The sequence below is a fragment of the Abramis brama genome, assembly GCF_963993115.1.
Source record: "Abramis brama genome assembly, chromosome: 11".
Taxonomy (NCBI): domain Eukaryota; kingdom Metazoa; phylum Chordata; class Actinopteri; order Cypriniformes; family Leuciscidae; genus Abramis; species Abramis brama.
Window position 1 is genome coordinate 37,694,159 of NC_139973.1, and position 14,795 is coordinate 37,708,953.

The window sequence follows — 14,795 nt, forward strand, 5'->3', positions numbered from 1 at the left end:
TCTTGTGAGGTGTGACATCACAGGTGCGCGAGCGCCTCCTTTGGATCTTCTCGCGCGCACTCAGTCATCGGCCACGCGCCTGCGCGACCCACACGACCACACGTGACGTCAGACAGCAGCATGGCGGCCAAGGTGACTCCAGCGACTCTGTATTTGACTGAAAATTTATGTTTCTCATTTTTATCTGATGACTCTTACTTGCAGTTGGTGTTTATGAGCGGGAGAAAAACTAATAGATGTAGAAATGAGATCAGTAGAGAGAGTGATTAAACGTTTTTAACGGACCGGCGCGAGCATCACTGAGCTTATCACTGCGCTCGGGCTGAGACTTTGACTGAATTGAGTGTCTGTGAGGATCATAAAACCATAAAAATATCTGAAATCTGCGTTAAACCGTATTAATCAGCTCTCCAACAGCCTTTTGTGTTGTTAGAGATTAGCTTTTGTTTATAAAGTGTAGTCAGGCGTGGAAGGATCATGCCGTGTGGGCGAAATTGGGATAATTGTATTCTTCAGGGACTCAATGGCTTCATGTGTGTTTGTGTTGATGAATTGGTGGCTGGTTTATTTATGGTTAATTTGTCCTTTTTAAAAACTGAATTTAGTTTTGCATATATTCTGTGCAATATTTGTGAGCCAGGAAGTCCCAATAATATTGAATGTGCCCTTTAACCGCGTAGAGTCTTTGGTATTTACGTGAGGATTTGTGAATAAATGTTAGTTTTCTCAATATAACCCTAATGAAACTAACGAGACAGCTAGATCTGTTTAGTTCACTAGTTTCACTAGATAGGGTAGGGCTGCTGTGACTATAATTATGGGTAAAACACTTTAGTTTCACATTCCAGCCCTTTAACCTTCTAATTATTTTGTGCTTTACAGGTGCAGTCAACCAAAAGGGCCGACCCTAACGAGCTGAAGGTCATCTTTCTAAAGGTAAGATAAAACAGTAGAAATCCTTCCTTATTTTGGTCTAAAACCAGGTAATGATGGTTGGTTTCTTCCTTTATACTGTAGTAAATTGAGTCCATTGAGCAGCTTTGCACCGGCTGTGCAACCTTAGATGCAAAAGTCAATAGTGTCATGACTTTGGTCTGTCACTTAATCTTTATTTCCTTAGTCACTCACGCTGCATTTTTAACTGTCGCGGTGTTGTCGGTAAGTTTAGGATGCTTAAGATGTCAGGTTCACTTCAAGATGCACATCATGACCGATTGGAGTCGTCTCCTTTCACCAAAAGCAACACAGAGAGAGACTTGCATGCTTGGGAACGTCTAGACGCCTGTGTGTGATTGTGGGTAAACAGTGTGTGTGTGTATACATTATCTTTCTCCGTCTTTAAATGTCCTCCAAGGCTTTTTTCTGTTCGTGTAGAGACTTGTGATCACTTCCGCCGTTGAGATCTTGTGGGTCCGTCAGCCGAGAGTAGTTGTTTCTTGGGCCGCTTTGGTGTCTGGTAACAGTGACTTGTGTGCGATGTAGCTCTATTAATAGGACTCAAGCATGTAAGATGGATATATTGGAGGAAGACATGAATGTCAGGGCAATAGATGGATGAGTGAAGAATGTATGATAAGGTCAGAGGGCATCTCCCGTCAACACTTTGTCCAGATTATTTTTCTCAAAACTTGCTTGGCTTGTGAATATTATGTCACCTTTGCCTAGTTGTCCCAGTAGACGGATGTTGGTACTTGATAAAAAAGATTGTAGCTGGCTTGTTACCAAAAACAGTTGCCAGTGTTATTTTACACGACTGACAACAGTTTTGTTTCCTTAACACTGGGAGAATGCATAATAATACTCAGTTATAGTTATAATGTTTGTTAAGCCCTGTTTTATGTTTTGGTACATGACATGTTTTTGAGGTTCAAAAAATAGCATCACACATTTAATCATGCTTCATATCCAACACAAATGCTGTAATTGTGTGTTTTTTTAAATTTTATTTTCTCCTCAGTATGCCAGTGTGGTGGAGAAGGATGGAGAGCGGTACATGACACCCACTGATTTTGTGCAGAGGTATTTGGGCCTCCACACGCAGCTCCACTACAACCCTAAAACTGTGCAGCTGCTCGCCGGAGTGGCGGACACCACAAAAGATGGGTGAGACGAACATCATATTTTCTGTGTTCTAATTATTGATGGTTTGATATGAAGCCTGAACCTTCAGATCAGATCTAGAAGTTCACCCACTTTTGCATTATTTTCTGCTGTAGCAGCCAGATGCGAATGGGATTATTTTGAAAATGCATTGCACATACACTACTGTTCAAAAGTTTGGGGTCGTACGATTTTTAAAAATGTTTTTGAAAGACAATGTTAGAATGCTGCACCTACACTCGATAGTGTGAATAAGATCAGCGCAACGCAGACCACTGCATTTACAGCGTGAAACATATGATCTGTCTACGGCCAGGGCTCAGCGGAAGACAGAAAATGCCGGTCCAGCGCTGATTGAGGAATTAAATTCGAAAATAAAAGAAATCTTTTTTCTCGCATCTGTGAATTTATTTTTTAATCATTTGTTCTGAGATTAAGCGAATATATTTGTGCAGGAATTTCTCGCACTATAAAAGCTAACCTTGCGGAAATGGTTTAAATTATGCGCAATCCCCACATTCCCGCACCGAAATTCAAGCCCTGAAATGACAGCGGGATGTGTAACTCTAGCATATGTCATATAAAGTTAGGCAAGGCCAAACAGCGTTATCCATGTTGTTGCGATTGCATCGCTAAAATAAGCTAATAGTGAAACTGATAGCGTTTTTCATTTAATTACAATATGAGGACTGACGGTAGGCTATAAAAATCAGCGTTTCTGTGTAGGTGATGACAACCATCTTGACAGCAGCAATCAAAGCATCGCTAATTACGGTAGACCTTAATTTGAGATAGTAAATTTGTTCCTAATCAAAGGGAACACTCAACCACAGAACAGCTGGGTGAGTTTTGTATTTGCTTATTGGATACAGTAAATGAAGACTGTCAACTTCTTTTCAATACTATTTCATCACCCAAAACACTCCCACTCTGCTGTATATTCATAACCAATTATTTCAAAACCAACAACCAAGCCACATAAACAATGCCATTGGCACTACTCCACATTGCAGACATGTCTCTTAATGCACATAACTTTTCATCTTTTTGCACAATCTTGAAAAAAGTACTATTGTTGAAATTCTCAGATCAAGCAAACTTCAACGCACCCTTATCCACTACCTGCTAACGTTAGTGAACCGCACCCGAGCAAGCACACTTTGCAGTTCCTCCGGAAATGCATTTTTCTAGTTTGAAATATAATGTTTTTTTAAATGTCTTTTCTTGATCAATTTAATGTGTCCTTCCTTGCTGAATAAAAGTGTTAATTTCTTTAAAAATAAAAGCACTTTTGAATGGTAATGTTCATGGCATAATTTAGAAAATTCTGTTTTGTACATAAAATCATGTAGATGCAAGTGATCCAACTAATTGCGTTGCGTTTAACAGAATTAAAAATTGAGCTTGTGCATGTCCTAAAGTATGATTCTTCTGATTTTTCATTCAGGCTGATCTCGTACCAAGAGTTTCTGGCCTTTGAGTCAGTGCTGTGTGTGCCTGATGCCCTCTTCATCGTGGCCTTCCAGCTGTTTGACAAGACGGGCACTGGAGATGTGTCCTTCGGTGAGAACAGTAGTGACTGTATATAAATGTTTAGTCTTATTTCTTCTGTACACTGTATTTGTGTGTGCTATGTATTTTTACATGCTAACATCGAAACTTACTCCATTAAAATCAAAACAGAATCAAGTATTTGTGTGGTGATGGATTTTCCCATGTAGGTCGTTCTTGTTAAACCACTTATGAGGTTTCACTTAATGCTGCCTATGTAGACAACAAGGCAGCTCACAATGTTTTTGAACAGAGCCCCGTAGTGTTTTTTTCCCCTTTACAGAGTCAGCTGATCATAATATAGTTATGCTGGAAAAACAAGCAGCTTAACCTTGAACACACAGTCATTCATTCACACACATGTTCAGCAAAGCTATACAACGCTGCCAGTAATGCTGTAACGTCTAGTATGGACTGCGGGAGTGTAAATCTGTCCATGTCCGTGTGTTTACAGAGAATGTGCGTGATATCTTCAGCCAGACGACCGTGCACCACCACATCCCCTTCAACTGGGACTGTGAGTTCATCCGCTTGCATTTCGGCCATAACAGAAACAAACGCCTCAGCTACCTGGAGTTCACCCAATTCCTGCAGGTACTACGCCAAACATTTACACATAAGAATAAGAATCTTTATTGTCATTGTATGCACACAGTAGTACACATCAATGAAATGGAGTAAGCAGTTCTGAACAAGAGGCATAAAACAATAAGTAATAATAAATAACTAGTAGAATAAAATAAACAATATAAATGTCATTTAAACAATACACAGTATTAGTGCAACCACAGTATAGTGTTATTGTAAAGTGAGGTAGTGCAAGAGTACTTTTAAAAACAACATCAGTATTAGGGATGCACGTAATATCGGCCACCATATCGGTATCGGCCAATATATGTTGTTGTTATCGGCCTGGTAAGAAAATTTGGCTGATATATTAAAGCCGATAAATAATGTATTATTTCCTTCAGCTGAGACACTTCAGATGCGCACTGTTCACCGTGATGGATTTGGATAGCTTGAAATATGATTGGAATCACTTCAAAAAAAGGAAAATTCGGTTCAGTGCAACATGAGCAACAGTATGTCATATCGGCTATATAAAATTATAATGCAGGCATGAAAACTCCTCGCCTTTCGGCGAAATTCGCCGTTTTAAAACCAAAATGGGTCACCTACGTGATTTGTGCAGATCCGATGAGAAAATATTTGGTGGGGGGTAGGGTCATGAGAAAATCTTTTCAGTGAAGATCACGGAACTCCAGCTTACTTGTCTGAGTTTTCAGATCATCCGCGCTTCTTCAGAAGTGTAGAAAGCTTATATATATATATATATATATATATATATATATATATATATATTCTATTTATTCTTTGTGCAGCACTTTGGTAACCTTGTTTTTTAAAATGTGCTATATATTTAAAGTTGATTGGATTTTTTGCTGCCGTATCCTTCTCACCTTTTTTTACCCCTGACCAGTTTTCATGCCTGATAATGAGAACATTATAATTGTGTGTTTGGGACATGGCTTTTAATGGTAAGATTTTTGTTTTTGTAATCAGGCTCTCAAAAATTATATAAAAATTTGGAATTAGATTTATCTGCCAATATATCGGTTATCGGCTTTCAAATATAAAGAATTATCATTATCGGTATCAGCCAAAAATTTAATATCGGTGCATTCCTAATTAGTTTTACGGGTACGTGCATGATTGTAAACACTGTTCATAGTAAAACAGATAAAACAGTATATTATGACAGTAAACAGTACAAACATTAATGCAGCAGCACTATAATAACTAATAATGTTCACTGTTATGTGCCATAATATCTATGTAAAAAGGATGCATAACAGATATGCAGATATACAACTCATTTTGTAGTTACATTCTTTACCAGCAGGGGCGAACAGGTCAACGCTAAACATCCAAATCTTGACCTTTTGGTCTTAAGCAATGGCTAATTTAGTCATGGGTGACATCTTGACGGGGGGGCGGCCTTGTTGAACCTTGTTAAACCGCTGACGAATCCAGCAATGCAGGTTTGAGAGGTGGCGTCCCGACAACATAAAAAACATAAAAAATTATGTTTTGTGACAAATAATGTAAGGGGTGGCAGGGGTTGGTTCGCTCAGGGTGCCATACTAGCTATAACTGGTCTTTGGCAAATTTTAAGTTCATCCCTCACCCAAAATGTGATTTCTGATTTCTTGCGTTTTCATAGGAGCTGCAGCTGGAGCACGCAAGACAGGCGTTCGCGCAGAAGGACAAGGACAAGAGCGGCATCATTTCATCCTTGGATTTCAGTGACATCATGTCCACCATCAGACACCACATGCTCACGCCTTTTGTGGAGGAAAACCTTGTGTCTGTAAGTGTGCAGCTCTCTTGTGGATCTGCTGAGATGGAGTTTGTTGTTAAAGGTTTATGTGTGTGTGTCTCCTAGGCAGCAGGGGGCGGCACCTCTCACATGGTGAGCTTCTCCTACTTCAATGCCTTCAACTCTCTCCTGAACAACATGGAACTGATCCGCAAAATCTACAGCACTCTCGCTGGAACTCGCAAGGATACGCTTGTCACTAAAGGTTCGTGCTGTCCGTAATAATCAGTTCATCTGCACATCAGAATAAACTGTTTCATTTTGCTAAATTGTCTTACATTTTCTTTCCTCTCTCCATCTGTAGAGGAGTTTGTTCATGTTGCAAATAAGTTCGGTCAGATCACCCCTATGGAAGTCGACATCTTGTTCCAGCTCTCAGGACTGCACTCCCAAACAGGGTACTTTCCTTTTTTAAAACAGGTTAATCCACATGTACATTAAAGCAGCATTATCAGCTGATCAGGTCTTCTGCAAGCCCCTCCTTTCTATTAAACATCTCTTATTGGACTGTTCTGCTTTAAATGCAAGTAGACAACTATTTTATTTAGTACGATCTCTTAAAGGGGACCTATTATGCAAAATTCACTTTTGTATGGTGTTTGGACATAAATGTGTGTTGGCAGTGTGTGTACACAACCACCCTACAGTGATAAAAATCCACTCACTCCTTTTTTTTTAATCTCCATAAATCAAAAGCAGTCTCTCCAAACGACCCGTTTTCAGAATGTGGCTTTAGTGACATCACTAAAGCCACAGGCCCCGCCCACGAGTGTTGACTGACACCGCCGTTATAACTTAGACCCGCCCTGATCGAGTTCACTGCGAGTTGAAAAAGATCCTTCCAGAAAGCACTTTAGAATTTATTAATTTAATTTATTGTATTTTTCTATTTTATTTGGTTTGGTTTGGTTTTATTTATACAACTCCTGTGAAAATGCAGCTTTTGTCAAGAAAAAGCCTTAGCTGCTGACATGGCATAACAATTTCTGTAACGCTTTATTTCAATGATCCACTTTAGACATTCTACTAACTATAAGTAACTTTGCAACTACATGTCAACTAACTCTCATTAGAGTATTAGTAGACTGTTAGGGTTAGCACAATAAGTTGACATGTAGTTGCAAAGTTACTTATAGTCACTAGAATGTCTGTTGGGGAGCATCAATATAAAGAAATAGCAGATATTAAGCAGACAGTCGACTAATGCTCTGATAGTTAGTTGACATGTAGTTGCAAAGTTGCTTATAGTTAGTAGAATATCTAAAATGGATCATTGAAATAAAGTGTTACAAAAATCTCTATTGCCTACCTGCCTATCATCTGATCAGGTGTTTATGTATGTTATGATGTGTAGACGATTAAACCTGGCTGATATCGAGAGGATAGCGCCACTGGAGGAAGGAGCTCTGCCATATAATCTGGCTGAGGTGCAGAGACAGGTGAGTTAATCTGTATAGACATATATCAGATAAGAGTCATTTAGGGTTCATTTACATGTGTGTATATATATTACTGTGAGAAAATTGTTATCAGTGAGATTGCCTTGGCAAACACTGCTAATTATGGCACAAAACACCTTTTTACTTTGGGTTAAGGATTTGAAACCTCTCTCACTTTCTTCAGAAAATGTAAAAACCTGGTTTAATCTTATTATTCAGACTGCTTTCATATGTCTAAACAGACAACATGGTGCATTTATCTTGATAGCTCACATGCTGTTTTTCTCTGTGTGCAGCATTCGCATGGGGATGTATCTCGCTCTGTGTGGCTGCAGGCAGCAGAGTCCGCGTACAGGTTCAGTCTGGGCTCCATCGCTGGAGGTAAGATGTTACACCACGAACTGGATCGAGGGCACCGACTGTGTTATGTACTTTCTTATGACAAAAGAAGGTGGTAGTAGGACGTTAATCATTCACTCTTTTACTTCACATCAAAGCAATAAACCTTGATTTGCTACTTGTAATTGCTAGGTGGTATTAGGAGGAGGAGGGGCATTTTATGGCCAAAAATGTGGATATGCCAGCCAGTGTACAAGATGACTTTTTTCCTAGAAGAGATGAAATGCACTTAAAATCTACAGTACACGTTAATTGTCAATTTTTATGCGTATGCTATCATATTACTGCTTATAGAAATGGACTAAAAACCAATTTCATGGGGTTTTTAAAAGAGTCGTGTTTCATAGCACACTATCAGGCAAAGGTTAGATTAGGGATTCGGGTCCAATTCTCACGGTTAACTACAACTTTTGCCTCAATAAACTCCTAATTACTGCTTATTAATAGATAGTAAGGTTAAGTTTAGGTATTGGGTGGATTAAGGGATGTAGAATATAGTCATGCAGAATAAGGCGTTGATATGTGCTTTAAGTACTAATAACAGCCAATATCCTAGTAATATGCATGCTAATAAGCAACTAGTTAATAGTGAGAAATGGACCCTAAACTAAAGTGTTGCGGATGTTTTTTTTAGTTAATACTTTTATTCAGCAAGGATGCATTAAATTGATCAAAAGTGACTGTAAAGACATTTATAATGTTTAGAAGATTTCTGTTTCAAATAAATGCTGTTCTATTCATTATAGAATAGAGATATCAGTTTCCATAAAAAATATTAAGCAGCACAACATTTTCCACATTGATAATAATCATAAATGTTTCTTGAGCAGCAAATCATCATATTAGAATGATTTCTGAAGGATCATGTGACACTGAAGACTAGAGTAATGATGGTGAAAATCCAGCTTTGATCACAGGAATAAATTACATTTTAAAATAAAGTAAAATAGAAGACAGTTATTTATATATATATATATTTTTATATATATATAATTTTTTTATATTTTTTTTTCTGTTTTTTGACAAATACATGCATCCTTGGTGAGCATAAGAGACTTCTTTCAAAAAAAAAAAAAAAAATCTTACCAACACCAAATGTTTGAATGGTAGTGCATATCTACTTTTATTTCTGAAGATCAAGAAAACTGTTTTCCATGTCTCATTAAATGCACTGGTTTTGCTGGTTTAAATTGATAGTATATACAGTATATGTTTGAGTGTACACACTTTAACCTGTGTGTTTGTTTATAGCCACTGGTGCCACAGCTGTGTACCCCATAGACCTGGTCAAGACCCGCATGCAGAACCAGCGCTCCACTGGCTCCTTCGTAGGAGAGCTCATGTACAAGAACAGCTTCGACTGCGCCAAGAAAGTCCTGCGATACGAGGGATTATTCGGCTTTTATAGAGGTTGGATTTGTTACGTTGACATCCCTGCTTCAGAAAAACCATGTACAGTGTCTGCATGTTAATTACCACTGATCTCGCTTTCTTTGTCCTACTCTTCTTCTGTTTGTGTGTTTCCCCTGCAGGTCTTGTACCCCAGCTCATCGGAGTGGCTCCGGAGAAAGCCATCAAGCTCACTGTGAGTCTCATTAAACTGCCTGTAGAAAGCCGTTTCTGAGCCGCTGACGCTAAAGCCCGTTACATGAGTTTCTGTGTTGTCTGTCTTCCAGGTGAATGACTTTGTGAGAGACAAATTTACCACAAAAGATGATACGATACCTTTGTTTGCTGAGATTCTCGCCGGTGGATGTGTGAGTAACACAGAACTGTTAAACTGGGTTGTGTTGTGTTGTACTTCACCGGCTGAACGATCTGTCTCTGTCTATCAGGCTGGTGGCTCGCAGGTGATCTTCACCAACCCTCTGGAAATCGTTAAGATTCGTCTGCAGGTTGCGGGTGAGATCACTACAGGCCCCAGAGTGAGCGCGCTCAATGTGGTCCGAGACCTCGGCTTCTTTGGCCTCTACAAGGTGGGGGATGCGATGCGCCTGTCTTTAAGACTTTGAATCCATGCAAAATTGACATTGTAGCTTCTCACTGCTTGTTTTCACAATACATTTTAATATGGGTGCTATGCCTTAGCGTGAACTATAACACATAAATGTGACTGGTTTTCCTCCACAGGGTGCCAAGGCGTGTTTCCTGCGTGATATCCCCTTCTCTGCCATCTATTTCCCGGTCTATGCTCATACGAAGACACAGCTGACGGATGAGGACGGGAGACTGGGCCCTCTGCAGCTGCTGACCGCTGGCGCCATCGCAGGTCAGAACATGACTTCAACTTTATGATGCTGGCCCAGTTCAATTTCAGTTAAGGACTGGTTGCACCCTTACAATAACATTTCTAATACATTTGATTTATTTTAATTAATAAGGAATTTTTCAATTTTCATGAAATTAAAATTAACCTTATCTATTATTTTTTAAATGCATGTTATTTGTTTTATTGTGAAATTAATCATCCGTTTAGTTTTTTTTATTTGACCTCATAATTTTTCTACATGTCTGTTTTGCACTCTTCTCTTGATGTTGCACTGTTTATGGGTGTGTCCATTTTGAACTCTTGATGTTTTAGTTTATCCACTTTTTTTTTTTATGCATTTCTTTTTTTCTGATTTGTAGAATTTACCTCGAAAAAATAGCTTTTTGTTTTTTTATATTTTCTATTTTTCCATTAATTTCCTATGGCAGTCATATTCGACTGTGAACAGTACAAGTATGCCTATTTTTCAAGACCATTTAGTATTTTAAATTTTCTTTATTCTCATAGCAAGTGACACAAAAGTCAAGTTTCGTAACATTCAGATGTAGTAAAACAATTGAAAAATGCAATAAAAAAAATCCGTCTAACAATACCAGAGGCATATTCTACCATTATATTAACCATTTTTATATATATTTTCATTCAAAAGAAAATTCACCCTATTTATTTTTATTGCATGTTATTGGTCTTATTGTGAACGATTCATCCGTGTACGTATTTCTTCTTTTTCATTTTTTTCCGCGAAATGACTTCTCACTGCCAATGTAAGCAGGACTTCTAATAATTTATTCTGCTTAAACCCCGCCTCTGCATCTCATATTCATCTTCCTGCAATTTTGAGTGCAACAGAATCCAAGCAACTGAAACATAAAAAAAAATGAGGGCAGGAACTTTGTTCTATGTCACAATACAGAAGAAAAGATCCTCCACTACTTCCGTTTCATAACTTTTTTCAGACAAAATGAAACTGCATCCGAGCAGATTTCCTGCTTTAGGTTCAGATGTTCTGTCTTGTATTAATAGATGTCTGAATGATTTTAATTGACAGGTGTACCCGCTGCTTCACTTGTCACCCCTGCTGATGTCATCAAAACACGACTGCAGGTGGCAGCCCGCGCTGGTCAGACCACTTACTCTGGAGTGATCGACTGCTTCAGGAAGATCTTACATGAGGAAGGCTTCCGAGCACTATGGAAGGGAGCTGGAGGTACACACACACACACACACACCACAGATTTCACTACAGTCTCGTCCATATTCACTCACAGTCCTCTCTCTGTCTTCTCGTAGCTCGTGTTTTCCGTTCATCTCCTCAGTTCGGTGTGACCCTGGTGACCTATGAGCTCCTTCAGCGATGGTTGTACGTTGACTTCGGAGGACAGTAAGTGTTGATCATGTTAAACACACTTTTTACTGACAAATATTAAGTTGTGTTTCACCAGAGGATTCACACAGCGTGAAGACATCATGTTTAATCTGATAGCTGATGTACGCACACTTTCATTTGAATTCTGAATGAATGTGCCAATCATAACGTTGATTGACTGAATAATGTTGACTAACATGTAGGGCAGGATTTTGTTTTTGCGCTTTTGGTCAAACATTTTATTCAGTGACTAAAAGCCCTATTCGGACAGGATTAACTTTACAAGGGTAGATGGAGTAATGTTTTAACACAGGACGTCTGTAATATTAATGGCCAATTCGCACGGGATAAGAGATCTCAGTAAAACTAGCAGAAGTGGGAGAGTAACTCAATTTGCCGTCACCCTCCTGTCATCATGTGTGTATTACGTTGCTTCCTGATATCATGTGTGCAAACATATAATCTATATTTATATATATAAAACAGTCATGTCCGGTCGAACGATGTATTAAAGGGGGGGTGAAACACTCAGTTTCAGTCAATCTCATGTTAATCTTGAGTACCTATAGAGTAGTATTGCGTCCTTCATATCTCCAAAAAGTCTTTAGTTTTATTATATTTATAAAAGAAAAATAGGCTGTTCCGAGTCTTTCCGGAAAAAAACGAGCGGCTGGAGGCATGCCGTGTGGGCAGTGCTTACGCGCCGATAGCTAACAACACACAGGCATTTGAAGCAGTTTTACTCACGGTTCCAACGCACGACCGTGAACCTTTATCGCTGGGACTGCTCCATCCTTAAGCATTAGATGATCTGCAAATCCGGCGTCGAACTGGGCCTTGTTTATAAAACAATCATCGTCGAAATGCAGTAGCAGCGAGCACAGCGCTTTATGGTTTCGCTCTCTCGCTCTGGTCTACGGGTGCGCGTGCGTATAGAAGTGCCCTTAGGACCCATATAAGGAAATTCCGCCCCATCTGACGTCACACATGCCCATACTCGAAAAAAACTTTCCGAAACTTGTGACAAACCGGAAGGAGTATTTTTGGCACAGAAATACTCCATCAAACGTACAACTTAATTTTTGAAACTTTGTCCATGTTTAGCATGGGAATCCAACTCTTTAACAGTGTAAAAAAATCAGTATGCATGAAATAGCATTTCACCCCCCCTTTAATTAACTTCAGATTGGATTGTGTTGGTAATAGGCACTTATCTAACACTAAAAGAGGTTTCATGCCTCTAGCAAGTGCTTCGATCTTCTTTCTGATCTGAATGATGTGTGGAAAACACTTGAGTTTTGCCACAGACTCGTCCCAGCGTCTAGAACGCAACTGAATGCTTTTTCAAGCGTCTCCATACTTGAAAAACCACTGAAAACTACTTTTAAAAAGGAAATGACAAAATATTTCCAGCGGGTCTATTCGCACAGGATTAGTATCACCTGAGGTCATTTTTCCAGACCGTTTTACTGAAGGTAAAAGTCGGCGTAATCTTTACTGACATTGTACGTAACGATCACTGAGATGCACATTCGGACGGGACTAAAATCACAGAGAAGCTCTGATAATTATTACTTCACCCCACCTCTCCATGTTACACTAGTCCCGTCCGAATAGGGCTTCAGTTTAGTGGCAGTTAGCAAAATCTGGAAAAATATTGCACTTTGAGTTTCTTTGCATTAAAAGCATCTTTTCTTCCCTTCCAGTCGCCCTACTGGTTCCGAACCAACGCCCAAATCCCGGATCTCCGAGCTTCCTCCTGTCAGTTCTGAGCACGTCGGGGGTTACCGTCTGGCGGCCGCCACCTTTGCTGGGGTGGAGAACAAGTTCGGACTGCACCTGCCCAAGTTCAAATCCTCCGGGGTCACGACCATTCACTCCGAAACACCCAAGGAACAAGCTGGCGCATCATAAAGTCAAGCCCCGCCCACCATGGCCTTGTCCTCCAATGGCTGCATGCCTCCCTCCCATTTGCCTACATTTTTCCACACTTTATTTTCTCGTTCATTTCTTTGTTTTTAGGTGGGGGACATGGGAAATTATACTCGTTTTCAGAGTCTTGTTGCTTTAACCCATATCAGTGCCTCAGTTTTGATGAAGAACACTGGTTAGAGGTCATAGTGTGTTTGCTAAAGCACAGGGTAGACGTTTGCCACACTGATCAAGACCTAAAGCGACACATACAGTGAATTATCCATCAAGGGTCCTAGAGAAGTTCATCAGCCGCCGGTTAATAGTGAAACGACTGAGCTAAAGAGCTTTTCATGAAACACTCCTAAAAGAAAAACCACAACACGATGATGGTTTTATGTGTCTCCATTCCCCAAGACGCACATCCGCTGCTTTTGAGTTTTAGCCTCATGATTTCTGATGTATTGTTGTGATTGGAAGCATGCTGTAGTGCTTTTCATTTGCTCATTCGGCTTTGCGTAGCTTTGCACATGTACTGTATATACATGTACATCTCGTGCACAGAGACATCTCTCTCTCTGCGTCACGCTGACTGATGTACAGAGCTCTCAAACTTGTGATCAAGGAAATCATGGTCGATTTGAAAAGTAGAAAATAATTTAAATGCATTTAATTCTTGTATTTTATGGAAATAAATCAACATGGTTCAATTTTATTTCTAGTTTGTGAAGGTTTTATTGGGTTTATTACAGCAGGTTACAAAAGAGGTTGGATAAAGTGAATTAGTGAAATTGTTGCAATCATGCAAGAGCACAGGGCATCGTTCAGTCATCCGGCAAATCAGGGTTCCCACACATTTTGATCAATGGATCGTCAGTTATGTTTTTATTCATGATTACTGGATTTTTCTAAAAGAAATAATAATTACATGTACAAAGTGCAATTTCTAGCTATGGAAATACGATTATGTGATATAATTGATTATTAGAGGTGACAGTGATCACTGTGCACTTGAAAGTCCAATTATATTCCCATTCAAATAAGGGAATTTTAAGCAAATATACACTGCCCGGCCAAAAAGAGTCGCTGTTTGGATAGTCAAATGCTTAAGAGTCTATGATTGAATCATTGTTGCAGTGATTATGATGTTTCTAGTGTGTTAGTGTTTGACAACAGTTCTTCTAACTCTTATTGATGGAGTGTGGGCTTTTCATTTCTTGGACAACCATGTAGGAAGACACATCATGGCCATATTCCAGGATGACAATGTCCAGATTCATCAGGATCAAACTGTGAAAGAATGGTTGGGAGGAGCATGAAGAATCATTTACACATATGAATCAGCTCCTCTGAGTCCAGACGTTAAACTCATTGAAAGTC

The 14,795-nt window shown here is 39.4% G+C and overlaps 1 protein-coding gene across 1 annotated transcript; it reads left to right on the plus strand.

Annotated features, from left to right (window-relative positions):
• The first annotated feature begins 81 nt into the window (after nucleotides 1-81).
• On the plus strand, nucleotides 82-14,130 carry slc25a12 (solute carrier family 25 member 12). The gene is made up of 18 exons (XM_084127812.1): nucleotides 82-132; nucleotides 883-936; nucleotides 1,958-2,103; nucleotides 3,548-3,663; nucleotides 4,106-4,245; nucleotides 5,876-6,022; nucleotides 6,098-6,236; nucleotides 6,336-6,429; nucleotides 7,386-7,470; nucleotides 7,767-7,851; nucleotides 9,121-9,279; nucleotides 9,402-9,454; nucleotides 9,546-9,626; nucleotides 9,705-9,845; nucleotides 10,000-10,138; nucleotides 11,187-11,345; nucleotides 11,429-11,519; nucleotides 13,211-14,130. The coding sequence occupies exons 1-18, from the start codon at nucleotides 121-123 to the stop codon at nucleotides 13,416-13,418; spliced, it is 2,049 nt and encodes a 682-aa protein (XP_083983938.1). The 5' UTR covers nucleotides 82-120; the 3' UTR covers nucleotides 13,419-14,130.
• The last annotated feature ends 665 nt before the right edge of the window (nucleotides 14,131-14,795 follow it).

Coding starts and splice junctions, on each gene's coding strand:
- slc25a12 (XM_084127812.1), top strand. Junction 2,104..3,547: donor GCGGACACCACAAAAGATGG/GTGAGACGAACA, acceptor TTTTTCATTCAG/GCTGATCTCGTACCAAGAGT. Junction 3,664..4,105: donor CACTGGAGATGTGTCCTTCG/GTGAGAACAGTA, acceptor GTGTGTTTACAG/AGAATGTGCGTGATATCTTC.